The following is a 20,394-nucleotide window of genomic DNA, read 5'->3' on the forward strand; positions in this document are numbered from 1 at the left end:
GCCTCTTCCAAGCCGGCACCTTGACCTCCAGCCTCCAGAGCTGAGACAATAAGTTTCTGTTGTTTTAAGACATCAAGTATGGTACTTTTGTTCCAGCAGCACTAGGAAACGGATAGACAGTAATTGGGATACAACCTGCAGATGGATTTTGGCCTCAAAAATGCCTGGCTCCTGGGTGCCCCTGACTCCTTAATGCAAGAAACAAGCGGGGAGGGCTCAGATCATAGTTTCTTCACACAGGAGAGGATGCAGTGATCCCAGGAAGGAGGCACAGGTGACCCAGAAACTCCCAGCAGACCGGGCGCGGTGGCTCACGCCTGTAATTCCAGCACTTTGGGAGGCCAAAGTGGGCGGATCATTTGGGATCAGGAGTTCAAGACCAGCCTGGCCAACATGGCCAAACCCTGTCTCTACTGAAAATACAAAAATCAGCTGGGTGTGGGGGCGCATGCCTGTAATCCCAGCTACTCGAGAGGCTGAGACAGGAGAATCACTCGAACCTGGGAGGCAGAGGTTGCAGTGAGCCGAGATCGCGCCACTGCACTCCAGCCTGGGTGACAGAGTGAGACTCCTTCTCAGAAACAACGAAAAGAACCAAAACACCTCCCAGCAGAGTGGCGGCGGGCAGCCCGTGTTTCCACCGCTGTGAAGTGTAAAGGGAGATGGAAGGAGAAAGAGATGAGAAAGGACACAGGTGCCCCTCAGGGCTGAGCCTCGGACTGGGCAGGAGGGTCTGTGGGGACACTGGGACAGACAGATCCCCCAAGAACCCCAAGCCTATAGCCCACCTCCTCCTTGCTCAGCAGCAGCGGGCAGCCCCGGCTCCCTTCAGGCCGCAGGTGACGTGTCCAGAAGACCCCACATGCCCCAGAATGGGGTCTCCAGCTGCCGAGAGGGCTGACGGCCCAGCAGAGGTCTGGACAGGTGACTCTGGGCCAGAGGGGAAGGACATATGGGACTCCACAGCCAGACAGCGGCAGAGCCACGAGGGGTGCTGCCCACCGTGCTTCCAGCCCTCTCTGCACACAGGACAGAAAAGGGTGCTTGGGATGGAGTGTTTGATGATGAGGGAAGACTGACAGACAGCAGGGGCAGAAGACAAACAGCCATGACCCTCACCAGATGGCTGCCAGGCCTCACTCTTGCAATGAGGCTGAACCAAGTTTCCAAGGCAACCAGCCACGCCCAGGTGTCCTTGGAGAGGGACTCTCCTCTCTGCCTCTGCCAGGGCCAGGGGATGTGAACGGTCTCAGATAAGGAGGGACCTAAGGGGGTAAGGAACACACAGCCCGACCTCATCGCCTGTGGACGCCCACAGCTGAGAACATTTATTTTCTGCCCCAGGGCTCTGTGCGGGGCCAGAGAGAAGATAAGATTAGGAGACAGGTGGACTTCCCCAGAGAGGCAAGTGGGGCGGCCGGGGGAAGGGCCACATCCTCTGGGTCTGGTAGGGAATAAGCCAGGGACATGCAGGCCCGCCATGGGCCTGGTGGCCCTGCTGCTGGACTAGAGAAGATGGCAGAGCACCTCAGAACCTGACGTGGGAGCCCTCCTTCACAGAGGACATGAAGGTGGCCTTCAGAGGCCTTGGGGGCCGCTCGAGGGAGGAGACAATGTGCTTGGGGGTTGCTGACCTCTGCAGGGTGGACTTGGACACCGGGGATGGGACTGAGGGGGTGGAATGGGCTGTGGAGGCCGACTGGGGCCGCAGCAAGAAAGAGAACTGGGGCCTCAGGAAGGCAGGCAAGCTGGAGTCCAGCAGCCTGGAGGCTGAGGCGGTGACAGATAACAAGGAAGATGGGGAGGAGGTGGCTGCAGGCGTGCTGTCCATGGTATCCAGCACAGCCTGCTCCCTGCTGGGCACCAGGTCCTTCTGGACATCGTGGGCTACCAGGCGGATGTGCTGGTCCTGCTGGTCTGGGCCCCTGCTGGTCAGGAAGTCGGGCTGCTGGGTGGGCATCAGATCATTGAAGTGCAGGCTTTGGTAGACCTGAGGCGAGATCTGCAGGGAACAGAGTGGGGAGCGGGAACGGGGCACCAGGTGGAGCCAGGGACACCCAGGATCAGGTGCCCTGAGGTCTTCCCATGCCAAGAAGGCATGTCCAGAGGACCGTGGTTGCCACTAACCACCATTGTCTGCAGACCTATGCATCCACCCTGCACCAGGCCAGGCACCCAGCCCTGCTCTCCACCCAATTATGGTGCTTCTGACGACCCTGTGAGCTGGCGAGGAGACTGTCCGCTTCTGCGAATGAGGCCTCGAGCTGGACGCTGGGTGAGGCCCAGGTGCAAAGAGCTCCTTGGAACAATCCATCTCACACCAGCCTCTCCCCAGCCCGGGACAGGGGGGCCCTGCAGAGACATGGCCTTCAGTGTTATCTCCCATGGCAGATAAGGACAGGGAGGCTGGGAGAGGCTGGGATCTCAAATCTGGAGCTCTAATCTGCTCTTTCGAACATCCCCTGCTCCTTTCTGTCCCCAATGGAGAGCCACTCCTTCCATTTACCCTGTCTCTTACTACGGGCCTGGCACGACACCCTGGTCTGCTGTTTGAGCACCACGGTAGTGGGGACACAGGTGGGAAATATGCTAACCAGCAAATGGACAGCCACAGACCATAGGAAATGCTTGGAGGCTATAGACAGGGGCCCTGCCCAAGGGGGACCTTGTCCCACAGGCCCTTGAGGCTTGTTCTCAAGGACAAAAGCTGCGCCAGTGACCTCAGCCAGGGCATTGGCAAACAAACCAGACACATCAGTCTCATCCCAGAACTGTCTATGGCCCAGAATCCTGTTAAAGGACAAATGCTCCCGTCTACCCCCACTGAAGGGCTGTGTGGGCACAAGGGTGGCTGCCGGTGGACATGGGATTCCCTGGCCCCTGACCCAGCCTCCTGGGGAGCCGCCCCATCCCGCCTCACCTGCTGCTTCATCCAGCCGTACGGCACCCTCATGGACAGGAACCTGGTATTCCGCAAGCGTTCCTTGGGCTTATACGCCGCTCCCAAGACTTTGCTCACCTGCAGGAGCCACGCCCAAGAGTGAAGCCTGCGAGTTGGGGGTCCCCGCACCCCTCCCTGTGCTCCCCTCCCAGCCTTACCTGCTTGTCCCTGGACTCCCACTTGCTCCAGCTGTCTTCAATGTCTTCCAGGGGGCGCTCTCCGGCCCATGGGGACATCAGGGCCATCTTCTGCAGCCTGGCCCAAGCTTCTGTCTCCTTATCTGCCTTCCCATGCAGGAGGGCCATCAGCGCCGCCTGCTCTCGCCGCTGGTATATCAGGGCCTCAGCCAGATCCTGCTGCTCCCTAGTGTGGGAGGCTTTTCTTCACAAGATGTCCCCCCACCACAAGGCAGGGTGACCCTCCCAGAAACCCTGAAAGGCTCTCCCTTCCTGGGCCTGATCCTTTCCAAACTTCCATCCCTCCCCCAGGGCAAATTCCCAGAGCCCACCACTGAGCAAGTATGGAATTTGCAAATCCTGAATCAATGCAGCTGGCCCAGCAAGTCCTGCCACTCTCCCACCACTCTGTCCTCTCCACCATGCAGACCTGACACCCCGTCTGGCTTTATCTGGACCTCCCCTTGTGGACTATTCAAACATGTCTGCCCCCTGCCCCAGGGAAACCCTGCCTTTGCCTTGTTTGATGTCCCTCCACAGCACTGTGAAGATGTATGCCTTGATGGCAGCACTGGAGCCACAAAGATTCTGTGGGTACCTGACAGACTCCTACTTAAATGTCAAAACCCAACTCCAAAATCACCTCTCCTATGCAGCCTTCCTTACTTGATCCACTCAATCACGTAGATTGTCCTCCGAGCCATCCCTGTTCCTAATACTCTCATTACTTATCACATAAAACTGCAGCCATGAGTCTGCATGTCCACCTCCCCGAGTAAACTGTGAGTTCTCTGAAGCAGGACTGTGTCTGGTGTCTTGTATCTCTAGAACCTAGCACAAGGTCTGGCAGTCAGTAGGATCTCAATACACGTTTTCTTGAATGAACCAGAATTACTGGAGACTTGGTCAGGAATAAGGATGGAGTGGATGGAGTGGGTTGGAGATGAAACTGCAGGGGGAGGAACAAGTAGCCAGCAGCCTGATGTTCCCTGCAAATCAGGGAAATAACACAAATGTCCACTCAGGATCAGGGCTTCGGGCCTGAGCACTCCTCTGCCAGGGACCTCTGGCCATGCAGCAATGACCTCTGCAGGGAAGTCAGCTCTAGCAAATCTGGGCCTGGCTGGGGGACAGGGCCCCATCCAAGCACTTGGGTTTTTGTATTTTCCCCTTTCACCGCTCAACCTTTCAGCTGAGCTGGGCTAAAACAGGGCCTGGGCTCTCCAGCCATAGCTGCCACTGTGGACTAGAGTTGCCTGCAACTCTCAAACCTCTGGCCTTCTGAGGGTCCTCCTCACCCATGTCTAGCTCTACCCAACCCAGGCAGAGGCTTCCTGGGACCTGGGAAGACTCACAGCCTCTCCCTCCTCAGGCCAGAGAAGATCAAGCAGGCTGTGCTCACTCACTGCAGTTCCAGATGGAAGGCCTTCTGGGTGGTGCCAGTGGAGCTGCCCTCTTCCTCTAAGCTTGCTCTGTTTTCATGAGGACCATCACGGGCATCCTGTAGTCTTTTCCACACACTCAGGCCAAATGTTCCTGTGATTTGATCAGACACTGCTCAGAACCACAACTGGCATACTCCCCTCCTCCAAGCCCTCTGCCCCTTATCCTCTACCTTCAGGGGTCAGCTAGTAACCCCTACCCTCAGCCCCCACACCCACTCAAATGTTGAGTGCCCACCATATGCCAAGCATATGTACTCCACAAATATGTGGATGAGCCAGACAGAAGCCCTAGGACACACTCGGAGCTCAGGCCTAAAGCATCCTGCCCCACATGTGAACTGAGATGGGGAGAGTACTATGGCAGTGACTGAATGATCCTCAGTTGGGCTTCAGGTAGCTTGTGTGTAAAATGGCAATGGCATAAAATGGTCAGACACCCATCAGATATGAGATTGGGGATGGTGGGGGAAGGAATGGGGCTGGAGTAAAAAGTAGATAGTGAAAACAGAATTAAGTCCTGCTCCTGGGCAGAGAATAGTGAGTAGCAGGCCATTCTCCTGCTGCAGGATTTTTAAAGTTAAGAAAAATAAAACAGATAGGTACAAAATCATTAAAAACAAAAAAAAATCACTGGAGAGCAATAGAAGCAGAGGGCCAGGTGAACTAAAATGACAGAAAGGGACAAGTTTTTCCAAGAAAAGCTCGGAGTGGGAGCGCTTTCTTGTCTCGGGGGCGCTCCTGAGTCTACACACAGGCTTAATGAGAATCAGACTTGGCTTAGAGAGACAGAGACCAGCAGAGCTTCTGACATCCACTGTGGCTGGCATGATTAATAAATCTCGCCTGAATGCACAGCTGTTTTTCTTGTTAGGACATTTGCCGAGCACCAGGGAGGCTGGGGTTGTAGGTGCTGGTATAGAAAAGCAGAATGAGATCATTGGGAAACAGAGTCCCACTGAAGGAGGAGCCTGAAACAGACACAGATTTCATCCTTGAGACAACTGAACACAGAGGCAAACTGAATCCTCCTAAAGCTGCTACTCAGCCCCAACCCAGTTCAATCCCCAACTTGATGGAGATGCTCAGCCCTATACAGAGGAAAGAGCAAATGCTCTGGGGGAAATAATATCAACTAAAGTCTTTACAGTCCATTTATACAAGCCCAGAAAAGTTTTGGATTTTTATTTTATTTTATTTTATTTTGTATATATGACATTTGAAAAGGCAAATAAAACCAATAATCAAGAGAAGAAATAGGCATTAGAAGTGGACCCTCCAGAAGATTCAGACATTGGAGTTAGCAGATTAAAACTTTAAATAACTGTTACAAATAATGTTAAATAAAATTAAAGAAAATTGAATAAAATGGTGGAAAAGAAGAATTGCAATCTATAGAAAAGAATCAAATGGACATTCTAAAACTAAAAAAAAAATCTAGCCAGGCGCAGTGGCTCAAGCCTGTAATCCCAGCACTTTGGGAGGCCGAGACGGGCGGATCACGAGGTTGGAGGCCACCTATACCTTCGCTCAGGACATGGAACAGAAGATATATGCTTGCTGTTTGGAGGTGGGGAAGGCTCCCAGCCCCCTTCTCAAGCCCTTCTTGGGGTTTCCTCAAGAATAGAACATTTGCTAATCCAAACAGGATGGACTCTCGAATACTGAGAGAGCATGTTTTTTACATCATTTGTTTTATTTTATTTTTTTTATTTTTATTTTTTGAGACAGGGTCTTGTTCTATTCCCCAGGCTGGAGTACAGCAGCACAGTCATAACTCACTGCAGCCTCGAACTCCTGGGCTCTGGCGATCCTCCCGCCTCAGCCTCCTGAGTCACCGGGACTACAGGTGCGCACTTCCATGCCCAGCTAAGTTTTAAATTTTTTGTAGAGACAGGGTCTCACGTTGTTGCCCATGCTGGTCTCAAACTCCTGTGCTTATGTGATCTTCCCACCTTGGTCTCCCAGAGTATGGGATTACAGGTGTGAGCCACTGAGCCCAGCAGGGATCACTTGTTATAAATGCACTTGGAGGAGCCATTCTGTTTTTCTCTTGTCTCTAATGGCCCGCTAGGGTAAGATCCGGGTTTGGCTTCAGGGAAAGGGAGGGGCCTGCCTTAGGCAAAATCATATGGCTCTATCTCCACTTACCAGAAAAATGCTGCATTTTTGAGGCAAAACCAAGAAAACCAAAGTAAAATGGTATTTTGAATTCCCATTGGCCACTCTACTCATGTGAGGATAGATGTCCAGGACCAAGAAGGTTTTAGGCACTCAAGGGTTCCTGGCCATAACACAATAAAGTTCCATTAAGGAGTAAAATAGAATTCAACAATATATTAAAAGAATAATACATCTTGACTAAGTGGGGTTTACTCCAGGAATGCAGGTTTGAATTCAAAATTCAAAAAATGTAATTTACCACATCAACAGGATAAAGGACAAAAGCTATATGATTATCACAGTAGAAGCAGAAAAAGCATTTGACAGAATTCAACACCTATTTATGATTTTTTTTTTAACTCTCTTGGCTAACTGGAAATAGACAAAACATCCTCTCTATACAACAATCAATTGAAGATAGATCATAGACCTAAATTAAAAGCCAAAATCTCTAGTTTCTAGAGGGAAATCTAAGAGAATATCTTTGTAATTTTAATGTAAGCAAAAATTTCTTAGAGAACAAAAACATCTACTTTCTGATTTTAAAATATATTACAAAGCTACAGTAATCAAGACAGTGTGGTACCGGCATAAAAACAGACATATAAACCAATGGAATAGAATACAAAGCCTCGGCCGGGCGCAGTGGCTCAAGCCTCTAATCCCAGCACTTTGGGAGGCCAAGGCAGGCAGATCATGAGGTCAGGAGATCGAGACCATCCTGGCTAACACGGTGAAACCTTGTCTCTACTAAAAATAAAAATAAAAAAAATAGCCAGGTGTGGTGGCAGGCACCTGTAGTCCCAGCTACTCGGGAGGCTGAGGCAGGAGAATGGTGTGAACCTGTGAGACGGAGCTTGCAGTGAACCAAGATCGCCACTGCACTCTAGCCTGGACGACAGAGCAAGACTCTGTCTCAAAAAAAATAAAATTAAATTAAAAAATAAAGCCTCACATATGTAGCCAAATGATATTCAACAAAAGTGCCAAGACCACTCAATTGGGAAAGACAGTCTCTACAACAAATGGTGCTGGGAAAACCAAATTGCCACATGCAAAAGAGTAAAACTGGACCCTTTTTACACCATATACAAAAATGAACTCAAAATGAATTAAATACCTAAACATAATACCCAAAATTGTAAAAACTCCTAGAAAAAAATATGGAAGGAAAGCTTCATAACATTGGATTAGGCCAATGATATGACACTAAAAAACAGGCAATGAAAGCAAAAATAGACATTAAACGTGAAAACTTCTGTGTTTCAAAAAACATAATCAGGCTGGGTGTGGTGGCTCACACCTATAATCCCAGCACTTTGAAAGGTCAAGGCAGGTCGATCACCTAAGGTCAGCAGTTCGAGACCAGCCTGGACAAAATGATGAAACCCCGTCTCTACTAAAAATATAAAATTAGATGGGTGTGGTGGTGGGTGCCTGTAATCCCAGCTACTCGGGAGGCTGAGGCAGGAGAATCGCTTGAACCAGGGAGGTGAAGGTTGCAGTGAGCTGAGATCGCACCATTGCACTCCAGCCTGGGTAACAACAGCGAACCTCCATTTCAAAACAAACAAACAAACAAATAAAAACCACAATCAACAACGAACCCAATGAAAAAGAAGCTTACAGGATGGGAGAAAGTATTTGAAAATCATATCCCTGATAAGAGGTTAATATCCATAATATATAAATAACTCCTACAACTTAAAAACAACACCCAATTTTAAAATGGGCAAAAACTTTAATAAGTGCAAGAAAATATTTCAACATCATTAGTCACTAGAGGAATGCAAATTAAAATCATTAATAAGATACCACTATAAACCTAGTAGGATGACTATTTTTAACAGTTTCATTGAAGTATAACTGACATGCAATAACCGGTTTCTATTTAATGTGTACATATCCATCACCTGCAAAAGTTTCTTCCTGCTTCTTTGAGCTCTCACCCTTCCAACCCTCATCAGCCCCTAATCCCCAAACAACCAGTTATCTGCTGTCACACTATAAATTTGTTTGCATTTCCTAAAATTTTATATAAATAGATGCAGATGTAAATGGTTGGGAAAAAATAAATCATACAATATGTACAGGTTTTTGTTTGGCTTCTCTCACTAAGCATAATTATTTTGAAATCCAACCACATTATATAACGTATCAATTCTTCATTCTGTTTTATTGCTGAGTGATATTCCATAAACCATAGTTTATAACTCAACTATTGATGGACATTTGAATTGTTTCTAGTTTGGGGCTGTTACAAAAAAATACTGCTGGCCGGGCGCGGTGGCTCACACCTGTAATCCCAGCACTGTGGGAGGCCGAGACGGGCAGATCATCAGGTCAGGAGATCGAGACCATCCTGGCTAACACAGTGAAACCCCGTCTCTACTAAAAAATACAAAAAACTAGCCGGGCGAGGTGGCGGGCGCCTGTAGCCCAGCTACTTGGGAGGCTGAGGCAGGAGAATGGTGTAAACTCAGGAGGCGGAGCTTGCAGTGAGCTGAGATCCGGCCACTGTACTCCAGCCTGGGCAACAGAGCGAGACTCCGTCTCAAAAATAAATAAATAAATAAAATTAAAAATACTGCTGTGAACATTTATGTATGTAGTCTTTACCCGGGCATATGCTTTCATAGAAGTGGAACAGCTGACTCATATCATAGGGGCACATTTAACTTTATTAAGAAACTGCCAAAAAGCTTTCCAAAGCAGTTGTACCATTATACGTTCCCATTAGCCATGCAGGAGAGTTTCAGCTCCTTCATATACCATCTTAGTATGATCAATATTGTTTAATTTCAGCCATTCTAATAAGATAAATGGTATCTTTAGCGGTTTTAATTAGTATGTCTCTTCTAATGAATAAATATTGAGCATTGCTTTCCATGCTTCTATATATTTTCTTTGGTGAATGACAGAGCAGGAGCACCGCCATCACGGACAAACACCACCACTTTAAGTTCCAGCTCCCTTTCTAGCCTCATGCATTTCAAGGAAATCACTTCTAACTACAAGCAGACAGAAAGAGCAGACAGTAAAACACTGATAAGACAGCTCCGGCACAGAGAGAGGTCAGGGGAAAGTCTCTTGGGTAACTGCTAAACTTCACCCTCATACAATGGGCCCCAGTAAAACAGTAGGCCTTAATAAGCACATTCCTTTCCCTTCAGGTGCACTAAGATAGGGAAGCTAAAAGCAGAGGGGATATGCCTGCAGCTGCAGAAAGATGTATGGGAACAGACACACAACTCTCCCTCCCAGATAAGCACAACAAAAAGACACAGAAGCAAAAAGTCCAAGCCTCTGATAAACTCTCCCACCCTGAATCCTTAAAAACTCTTAGTCTGTAAGAGAGTGTGGCTCTAACCTAACTCAGCCAGCTGCCCCTCTCAGGTTTATTTAAAATAAACCTGTCCCTGCTGACTGTCGAGCTGTCCTTCGTGTTTCCTCTTTAATTATTACAGTGAAGTTTCTTCAAATTTGTGGTCTATCCAAACCTTTTTCTAATGTTTTTATTGTATTATTTGTTTCCTTATTGAGTTCTGAGAGTTCATATATTCTAAATAGGAGCTTTATCAGATATAGGATTTGCAAATATCTTCTCCCAGTCTGTGGTTTATCTTTCTGTTCTCTTAACAATGTCTTTTGAAGAGCAGAAGTTTTTAAGTTTGATAAACTGTTACTAACTTGATATTTTATTAATTGTGCTCTACTGGTGTTGCATCCAAACAATCTTTGCCTAAACCAAGGTCACAAAGGTTTTCTCCCATGATTTCTTCTAGAAGTTTTAGTTTTAACTTTTGCCTTTAGTTCTATGATCCATTTTGAATTGTTTTTGTTTTGTTTTTTTGAGATAGAGTCTTGCTTTGTCGCCCAGGCTGTAGTGCAGTGGTGTGATCTTGGCTCACTGCAGCCTCCACCTCCCAGGTTCAAGCAATTCTCGTGCTTCAGCCTCCTGGGTAGCTGGGATTGCAGGCCGGCACCACCATGCCTGGCTAATTTTTTGTATGTTTAGCAGATGGGGTCTTCTCATGTTGGTCAGGCTGGTCTCGAACTCCTGGCCTCAAGTGATCTTCCCACCTCAGCCTCCCAAAGTGCTTGGATTACAGGCATGAACCACCATGCACAGCCCATTTTGAGCTGCTTTTTGTATGTGGTGTGAAGTGTGGATCCAAGTTCGTTGCTTTAAGTCTGTCTTTTCTCCACTGAATTGCCTTTGCACCTTTGTCGGAAACAGATGTCCGTATATGTATGGGTGTATCTCTGGACTTTCTGTGCCATTCCATTGATCCATTTGTCTGTCTCTATGCCATTACCACACTGTCTTGATTACCATGGCTTCACAATAAGTCTTGAAATCAGGCAATGTTAGCGCTTCATCTTAGTTTCCTTTGCCAAAGCTATTTTGACTGGTTTATATAAATTTTAGAATCACTGTGTCAATTTCTACAAAAATTCTTCTGGGATATTGATTGGTATTTCAGTTAACCTACAAATTAATTTGGAGATAATTTTATTCTTAATCAGAGAGTCTTCTACCCATTAACAGTAAATCTTCTACACTTTGTCTCAGCAATGTTTTGTAGTACTTTTCTGTGTACTTACATATCTTGGTATTTCATGTTTTATGTTATCGTAAATGTATCTTTTACTTCCATTTCTGACTGTTCATTGCTAGTATATAGAAATACAATTGATTTTTTATACTGATTTTGTATCCTGCAACCTTGTTAAACTCCTTACTAACTCTTTTTAGTAAAATCCACTGGATTTTCTACATAGACAATTAGTCAACTACAAATAAAAAGTTTTATTTCTTCCTTTCCAATCTGAATGCCTTTTTTTTTCCTTCTCTAACTGCCCTCTACACTTCTAGTCTAACTTTGAATCGAAGTGGCATGTCTTATTCCTGGTCAGGGCAAAGTACTCAGCCTTTCACCATTAGGTGTGAAGTTAGTTTTAGGTTTTTTCACAGATGCACTTCCTCAGGTTGAGGAAGTTTTTTTCTATTTTGCTAAATGTTTTTATCAGAAATGGATGTTGAATTTTGTCAAATGACTTTATTATAACAAGATAATCACATAGTTTTTCACTTTAAGTTTATTAATATAATAAATTATATTGATTTTCAAATATTAAACCAACCTTGTATATCTGGGGTAAACCCTATTTGATTATGATATATTACCCTTCTTATATATTGCTGGATTTTATCTGCAAAAGTTTTGTTAAGATATTTTGCATTTATGCTTATGAGGGATATTAATTGTTTGTTTCTTTCTTTCTTTCTTTCCTTTTCTTTTTCACTTTCTTCTTATAATGTCTTAGTCAGGTTTTGGTACCAAGTTGCCTCATGAGTTGGGAAGTATTGTATCCTTTTCAACTTTCTGGAACAGTTTCTGTAGAACTTATATTATTTCTCCTTCAAATATTTGGTAAAATTCACCAGGGAAGCCATTTAGGCCTGGAGATATCTTTGTGAAGAGCGTTTTAAAGTACAAATTTAATTTCTTTGATATAAGGATATTTGGGTTATCTGCTTCTTCTTGTGTAAGCTTTAGTAGTTTGTGTCTTTCAAGGAGTTTATTTCATATAAGTTGCCAAATTTATTGTATAAAGTTGTTTATAGTATTTCATTGTTATCCTTTTAACATCTGTAGAATCAGCAGTGATGTCATCCCACTTATTCCTGATATTGGTAATTTGTGTCTTCTGTCTCTTTTTCCTGCCCAGTCTAGCTGGAGGTTTATCAATTTAATTGATCTTTTCAAAGAACCAGCTTCTGGCTTCATTGATTTTCCCTATTATTTTTTACTTTTCTGTTTCATCGATTTCCATTCTAATCTTTATTATTTCCTTTCTTCTATTTACTTTGGGTTCAACTTGCTCTTTCTTTCTTTCCTTCTTCTTTCCTTCTTTCTTTCTTTCTTTTCTTTCTTTCATTGAGATGGGGTCTCGTTATGTTGCCCAGGCTGGTCTTGAACTCCTGGGTTCAAATGATTCCCCCACCTGCCTCCCAAAGTCGTGAGCCACTGCACCAGGCCTCTTTCTAGTTTCTTAATGTGGAAGTTGAGGCTAGTGATTTGAACTTTTTTCCTTCTAGTATAGGAATTTAGTGTTATAAATTTCCCCCTTACTACTGTTTTTTGTGGCATCTCATAAATTTTGAAATGTTATATTTTCATTTTCATTCAGTTCAAAATGTTTTCTAATTTCCCTCTGGATTTCTTTTTTGGCCCATGGGTTATTTAGAAGTGTGTCATTTATCTTCCAAATATTTAGGGATATTTCAAAGATATTTCTGTTTTTGATTTATAATTCAGTTTCATTGGGATCAGAGAACATACTCTGTATGGCATAAATCCTTTTGAAATTATTGAGATTTGTTTTGTGGCCCAGAATATGGTCTGTTTGAATTAATGTTCTGTGTGCACTTAAAAATAATGTTGGCCAGGAGCGGTGGCTCACGCCTGTAATCCCAGCACTTTGGGAGGCCGAGGCGGGCGGATCATGAGGTCGAGAGATCGAGACCATTCTGGCCAACATGGTGAAATCCCATCTCTACTAAAATTCCAAAAAAAAAAATTTATCTGGGTGTGGTGGCGCTCACCTGTAGTCCTAGCAACTCAGGCGGCTGAGGCAAGAGAATGGCGTGAACCCGGGAGGCGGAGGTTGCAGTGAGCCGAGATTGCGCCACTGCACTCCAGCCTGGCGACAGAGCGAGACTCCGTCTCAAAATAATAATAATAATAATAATAATAATAATAATAATGTTTATTTTGTTTATGAATGGAGTGATCTATAAATGTCAATTAAGTAAAATTGTTTGATAGTGTTATTCAAGTATTCTATATCATTAATGATTTTCTGTAGAGTTGTCTTATAAATTATTGAGAGAAGAGTATTGAAATATCATGCTATAATTATAGATTATTAAAATTTAAAATAATAACAGATCAAACACCAAATATTGATGAAGACGCAGAGGTAGAAATGCAAAACAGTTTGGTCGTTTCTCATAAAGTTTCAATACACTTAACCATACAACCCAGTCGTTCTGCTTCTAAATACTTACCCAACAGAAATGAAAACAATGTTTAAAACAGCTTCATTCATAATCACCCAAAACTGACAATGACCCAAATGTCCTATAACTGGTGAATGGGTTAACAAACTATGACAGAGCCATACAGTGGAATAATACTCAGCAATAAAAAGAACAAACTACTGAAACATTCAACGACACAGATGAATCTAAAATTGATTATGCTAAGTGAAAGTTAGAATTTCACTCAGCTACATGTGTATGTTTCCATTTATGATAATCTGGAAAAGGCAAAACTATAAAGACAAAACAGATCAATGGCTGCCAGGGGTTAGGAGAAGGAAATAGAGTTTATTATGAGGAGACATGAGGTTGCTTTTTGGGGTAATGTCTATATCTTGATTGTGATACCAATTACACAATTCTATGCATTCATGAAACCTCATAGAACTATATACTTTTAAAACGTGCTTTTATTGGATGTAAATTACACTTCAAAAATCTGATTTTTAAAACAATCAAGCTTCTAAAAAAAACACTAGATATTATATTTAGGGGATAGTCAAAGACGTCTTTGAAAGATACAAAAAATGGGTGACATCAGCAAGATGGTAGAATAGGAAGATCCAGCACCTCCTTCCCCTTATGGAGACACTGACTGAACAAACAGTACATGGACCAGAAACCAGGACCATTCATCCCAGATGAATGCAAAACAAACAAACAAACACACACACACACACACCAGCTGCACTGAAGCCAGTAGGAAAATTCATGGTGCTCACTTGTAATCCCTCCTCCTGGCTCAGTGAAGCAGATTGGGAAGGAACCCCCAGCTTCCAGCTTCTCCCTGGGAGGGAAAGACTGAGATGTACATCTAACATGCAGACTTTTCAGAGGGCTGCATGATGAACCAGTTTCTGTCTTGCCTGAATCTAAGCACTGACAGGAAGGGGCACCAGACTGGGCTACTAAGAACAAAGGTGACAATTTAGACTAGCATACACTCACTATCAGAGTCCCTCCTGCCGCTCTGAGGAATGAGTAGGGAAAATAACCCAACTTCCAGCTTCTCCCTGAGGAAGCAGATTTGGAGCATATATATCCAGTGTTAGCCTTTGTTAGCCTTTGAGGGGTACCCAAGAGACTGGTTTCTGTCTTGCCTCTCTCAGACTATTGAAAGACCTAGCATATTCTAGAGGCCTGGGGGAAGCTTGTAGCAGCTCTAGAGAACTTGCAGTACTCCAAACAGACACCAGAGGGAGCAAGAGATAATGGACTCCTAAAAAAAATAAACTTATGCACGTAAATTGCAAATTTACTGCCGCTAAAGAAATTGAGGTATATGAATTATTTGACAAAGAATTCTAAGTAACCATGATAAAAATGCTCAACAAGCTCAGAAACAATACATGAACAAAATGAGAATACTAGTGAGGACCCAGAAAATATAGAAAAGAACCAAACAGAGGCCAGCCATGGTGGCCCACAACTATAATCCCAACACTTTGGGAAGCTTAGGCGGGTGGATCACTTGAGCTCAGGAATTCAAGGCCAGCCTGGGCAACATGGTGAAACCCTGTCTCTACAAACAATAAAAAAAATTAGCCAGGCGTGATGGCATGCACCTGTAGTCCCAGCTACTCAGGAGGCTGAGGTGGGAAGATCACTTGAGGCTGGGAGGTCAAGGCTTCAGTGAGCTGAATTCGTGCCACTGCACTCAAGCCTGGGTGGCAGAGCAAGACCCCATCTCGAAGAAAGAAAAAAAAAAATTCCAGAGCCAAAGATGAAAAATAAAATAATTGAATTCAAAGGTCATCTACAGTAGACTTGATCAAGCAGAAGGAAAAATCAGCAGACTTGAAGATATCCAGTCAAAGAAGCAAAAAGAAAAAAGAATTTTAAAGAGTAAAGAAAGCCTAAGGGATTTATGAGACATCGTCAAATGGACAATATATGCATTATGTAGTACCAGAAGGAGGAGAGAGAGAGAGAGAAAGGGACAAAAAGCTTATTTTAGTAAATAATGGCTGAAAATGTTTCAAATCTTAAAAAGGAAAAGAAACCTATATTTAAGAAGCTCAAGGGATTCCAACTAGGATAAAGTCAAAGTAATCCACAAGGAGACACATTATAAAAAGAACAAAAACTCGGCCAGGTGCAGTGCTGTAATCCCAGCACTTTGGGAGGCTGAGGCAGGCAGATCACGAGATCAGGAGAGCGAGACCATCCTGGCGAACACGGTGAAACTCCATCTCTACTACAAATACAAAAAATTAGCTGGGCGTGGTGGTGGGCGCCTGTAGGCCCAGCTAGTCAGGAGGCTGAGGCAGGAGAATGGCATGAATCCAGGGGGTAGAGCTTGCAGTAAGCCGAGATCACACCACTGCATTCCAGCCTAGGTGACACAGTGAGACTCTGTCACAAAAAATAAATAAATAAATAATAAAAATAAAAAATAAAAAATAACAAAAACAAAAAAATCTCATCCAAAAATACTATATCCAGGAAAGTTGTCCTTTAAAAATGAAGGAAATATAAAACTTTTCCCAGATAAATAAAAACAAGAGGAGTTCATCACCATTAGACCTGCCTTTAAATAAATGCTAAAGGGACCCCTTCAAGTTGAAACAAAAGAATGCTAGGCAGGAACACGAAAGCATATGAAAATACAAAACTTTCTGATAAATGTACTTAGAAAAATACAGAATGCTGTAATACTGTAATGGTGGTACATAAGTCACCTTTAATTCTTTTTTTTTTTTTTCTTTTTTTAGACGGAGTCTCACTCTGTTGCCCAGGCTGGAGTGCAGTGGCATGATCTCGGCTCACTGCAACCTCTGCCTACCAGGTTCAAATGATTCTCCTGCCTCAGCCTCTCAAGTAGCTGGGATTACAGGAATGCACCACCATGCCCGGCTAATTTTTGTATTTTTAGTAGAGACAGGGCACTACAAAAAAAAAAAAAGGAAGACAGCACAGGAGGAAAAGGGGACAAAAAAGTGTTGGGATTAGAGGAGTGAGTCATCACACCTGGCCCTAATTGTTTCTTGACATGAACGGTGGCTATGTGGGGATGTGTTTACTTTGTCAAAATTCACCAAGCTGAACCCTTCGGGTTTGTATGGGGTTTTTTTTATATATACAATGCAACAATTAAGTTTATTTTTTAAAAGAGAAAGGAATATGCCTTATCAGATATATGATTTGCAAAATATACATAGGTGAATAATATTGGGTGAATGGGTGAATAGATGGAAGGACCATTTGCTGAACGGACAATTGGGCAGACTGTAATATTATTTAAGCAAAGGCATTTGCTGTGGCCTGAGAGTCCCTCCCCACAGAGTACAAAGTTCATACCAGCTTATGTTCAGACAGGGACAGAGAAAAGAAGGGCCATGGGCATGGCTGAGCTTCAGCAGGACCCATACCAATGGCATCACCGGAGAGTTTCCAAGCCTTGACGTCCCGGTCCTGGCCAGCGCTGATAACCAACTGGAAGTTGTCCACATACAGGATGTCTGCCACACTATCCAAATGGCCCTTCCAGGTAATCAGGAGCGTGGGGGGAACCAGGGAAATGGTATGGCCAGCCACAACCTATAGGGGACAGTACAGGAGAAACACTTACACCAAGACCACTACACAGGCTAATCAGAAGGCACCTAAGACTGCAGGCTGCAGAGCCCAGCTGGAAGGGCCCTGGGACACTGGCTAGGGTTCTAGTTTTAGATGTGTTCCACATGAACTTACTTGTGACCTTACATAGGTCCCGACACTTCTCTGGCCCTCAGTGGCCCCTTAGGTAAAACCATAAAAAGCACTTGCATATGACCACATTGTTTACCAAGTGCCTGTATACATATTATTCCATTTGAACCTCACGACCTTATAGGAAATATATAATTCTCACTGACTTACAGAGGAGAAAAGTGAGAGTCAGACATGTTCAATGACTAGACCAAGCCCACATAGCTAGAAAGTGATGGGGCCAGGGCAAGAGCCTCAGTCTTCTGAAGCTTTTTAGTTGGGCATTGGGAGATGAATAGAATGAGCAATGGGGTGATAAATCACATTACACTGAGAGAATAAAACTACTGAACTGGAAAATTAGTGAAAATGACCATTTTTAAATAAAACAAGATTAATAAAGGGGGACTTATTCGACCATATTCAAGTATGGAAAGTCAGAAAAATAAACTTTAAATTTTAAACAAAGCAATGGAAGACAATAGAAAGCTCAGAAACCAACCCGAATGTACGTAAAACTTTGGTATATAGTAAGAGTGGTAACAGAAAACATGACTCAATAAACAGTAGTGGGATACCTGATGAACTATAAGAGAAACCTATGTTGTTATCTTTTATCCTACAACAAAATAAATACTAGATGCATTGAAGATTTTATTTTCAATGAAATCATAAAACACCTACAAAAGAATGAATCAATGTTTATCTTTTCTCTAAGAAAGTGATAGGCAAATGAAAATATCACAATGGGAACAAAAACAGACTTGAACACCAAAAAATATATTGTAATTTTTAAATCATCATAAATAAAATTAACAAGCAAGTGACAAATTTGGGGGGATATTTATAATCTATATGATAGACAATGAGTTAATCTTTTCAAATATTTTTATTGCTTTTTTTTTTTTTTAGAGATGGGGTCTCACTACGTTGCCCAGGCTGGTCTCGAACTCTTAGGCTCAAGCGATCCGTCCACCTTGGCCTCCCAGAGAGCTGGGATTACAGGCATGATCCACCATGCCCAGCCTAATATATTTTTAACTAATTATACAACATTTATAAAAGATAGTTACCACAATGGAAAAGTAGGCAAAGGACATGAAGAGACAATTCACAAAGTTATACAAAGCCGATAGAATAAGAAAAGATGTCAATATCACTAATAAACAAAGGCATCTTAATTAAAATCAAAAGAAACCATTTGCACCTAAAAATCAACTAAAAATGTTTTGCTCACTTAGGACATTTATTTATTGAATGTCTTCTATAAGAAAGACACTCTGATAGATCTAGAGGATCCTCAGACGAATACTACTAATAAATTCTTTAGGTTGTCAAAGATAAAACAAAACAGGCTAATGAAATGCAAAACTGTATAAACCTTCTGGAGTGCAATTTTGTAGCATACATGAAAGGCCTTAAAATGGCTTATGTTCTTTTACATACTCTTTCCTTGGGACAAATTACTAGATGTGCAAATAAACAACTATAAACAACAACAAAAAAGGTTTGTGAAAAAGAATATTTGCACCATCATTTTTACAGATATCTAAACACAACTATATTGAACATAATTCACATATAATTTACCAATTTAAAGTGCTCATTCAATGGTTTTTGGTATATTCAGAGTTGTGCAACCACCACCACATTCTATTTTAGACCATTTCATCACCCCAGAAAGAAATTCTTTACCCAGGAGTCACCAGCCAATTCCCCCAACTCCCTCCCCCAGCCTCAGGAAACCACTAATCTACTTTCTAACTCTATAGAAAGTATAATGTGGACATTCTGGACATGTCATTTAAGCGGAATCACACAATATGTGGTATTTTGTGGTTGGCTTCTTTCACTTAACATAGTATTTTCAAGGTTCATCCATGTTGTTGCATGCATCAGTACTTTATTCTTTATTATTAAATAACATTCCATTGTATCACTATACCACACTTTATCCATTTGGAAGTTGACATTTGGGTTGTTTCCACTTCTGTATTATTATAAATAATGCTACTATAAACATTCAAGTACAAGATTTTATGTGAACATGTTTTCATCTCTCTTGGGTATACACTTGGGAGTGGAACTGTTTGATCATATGGTAACTCTACACTTAATTTTTGAGGAACTGCCAGACTGTTCTCCAAAGTGACTGCAGCGTTCTACTTTTTTTTTTTTTTTTTAATGGAATTTGGAGTTTTGCTCTTGTTGCCCAGACTGGAGTGCAATGGTGTGATCTCTGCTCACTGCAACCTCCACCTCCCAGGTTCAAGCGATTCTCCTGCCTCAGCCTCCCAAGTAGCTGGGATTACAGGCACCTGTCACCATGCCCTACTAATTTTTGTATTGTTAGTAGAGACGGGGTTCCACCATGTTGGCTAGGCTGGTCTCAAACTCCTGACCTCATGATCCACCCGCCTCAGCCTCCCAAAGTGCTGGGATTACAGGCGTGAGCCACCGTGCCTGGCCAGCTTTCTACATTCTATCCAGCAATGTGTAAGAGTCCCAGTTTGTCCACATCCCAGCCAACCATTGCTATTATCTATAGTTATCCTGGCAAGTGTAAAGTGGGATCCCATTATAGTTTTGATATGCATTTCCCTGATAGCTAATGATGTTTAGCACCATTTAATATACTTATTAGCCATTTGTACATCTTCTTTGAAGAAATGTTTATTTAGATCCTTTACCCATATTTTAATTCGGTTATTTATCTTTTTTATCAAGTTGCAAGAGTTCTTTATATATTCTGGACACTAGTCCCTTATCAGATACATGATTTGCAAGTATTTTCTCTAAGGTTATCTTTTCACTTTCTTGATGGTATCCTTTGCACTCCAAAAGTTTTTAACTTTGACAAAGTCCAATTTA

General features: G+C 43.2%; 2 protein-coding genes across 2 annotated transcripts in view; one reads left to right on the top strand and one right to left on the bottom strand.

Annotated features, from left to right (window-relative positions):
• COMMD7 (COMM domain containing 7) overlaps window positions 1-20,394 on the top strand; it is a 319,129-nt gene that overhangs the window by 57,314 nt on the left and 241,421 nt on the right. The window lies entirely within an intron of this gene.
• The window catches only part of EFCAB8 (EF-hand calcium binding domain 8), a 101,331-nt gene continuing 82,286 nt past the window's right edge, over window positions 1,350-20,394 (bottom strand). Inside the window, exons 22-26 of the mRNA XM_050807415.1 lie at window positions 17,205-17,373; window positions 4,524-4,653; window positions 3,100-3,304; window positions 2,921-3,019; window positions 1,350-2,002 (exon numbers count right to left, since the gene is read on the bottom strand). Coding sequence (XP_050663372.1) covers window positions 1,529-2,002; window positions 2,921-3,019; window positions 3,100-3,304; window positions 4,524-4,653; window positions 17,205-17,373 — 1,077 coding nt within the window. The 3' untranslated portion in view covers window positions 1,350-1,528. The remainder of the gene's footprint in view (window positions 2,003-2,920; window positions 3,020-3,099; window positions 3,305-4,523; window positions 4,654-17,204; window positions 17,374-20,394) is intronic.

This window comes from Macaca thibetana, chromosome 10 (assembly GCF_024542745.1).
Source record: "Macaca thibetana thibetana isolate TM-01 chromosome 10, ASM2454274v1, whole genome shotgun sequence".
In the NCBI taxonomy this organism is placed as follows: domain Eukaryota; kingdom Metazoa; phylum Chordata; class Mammalia; order Primates; family Cercopithecidae; genus Macaca; species Macaca thibetana.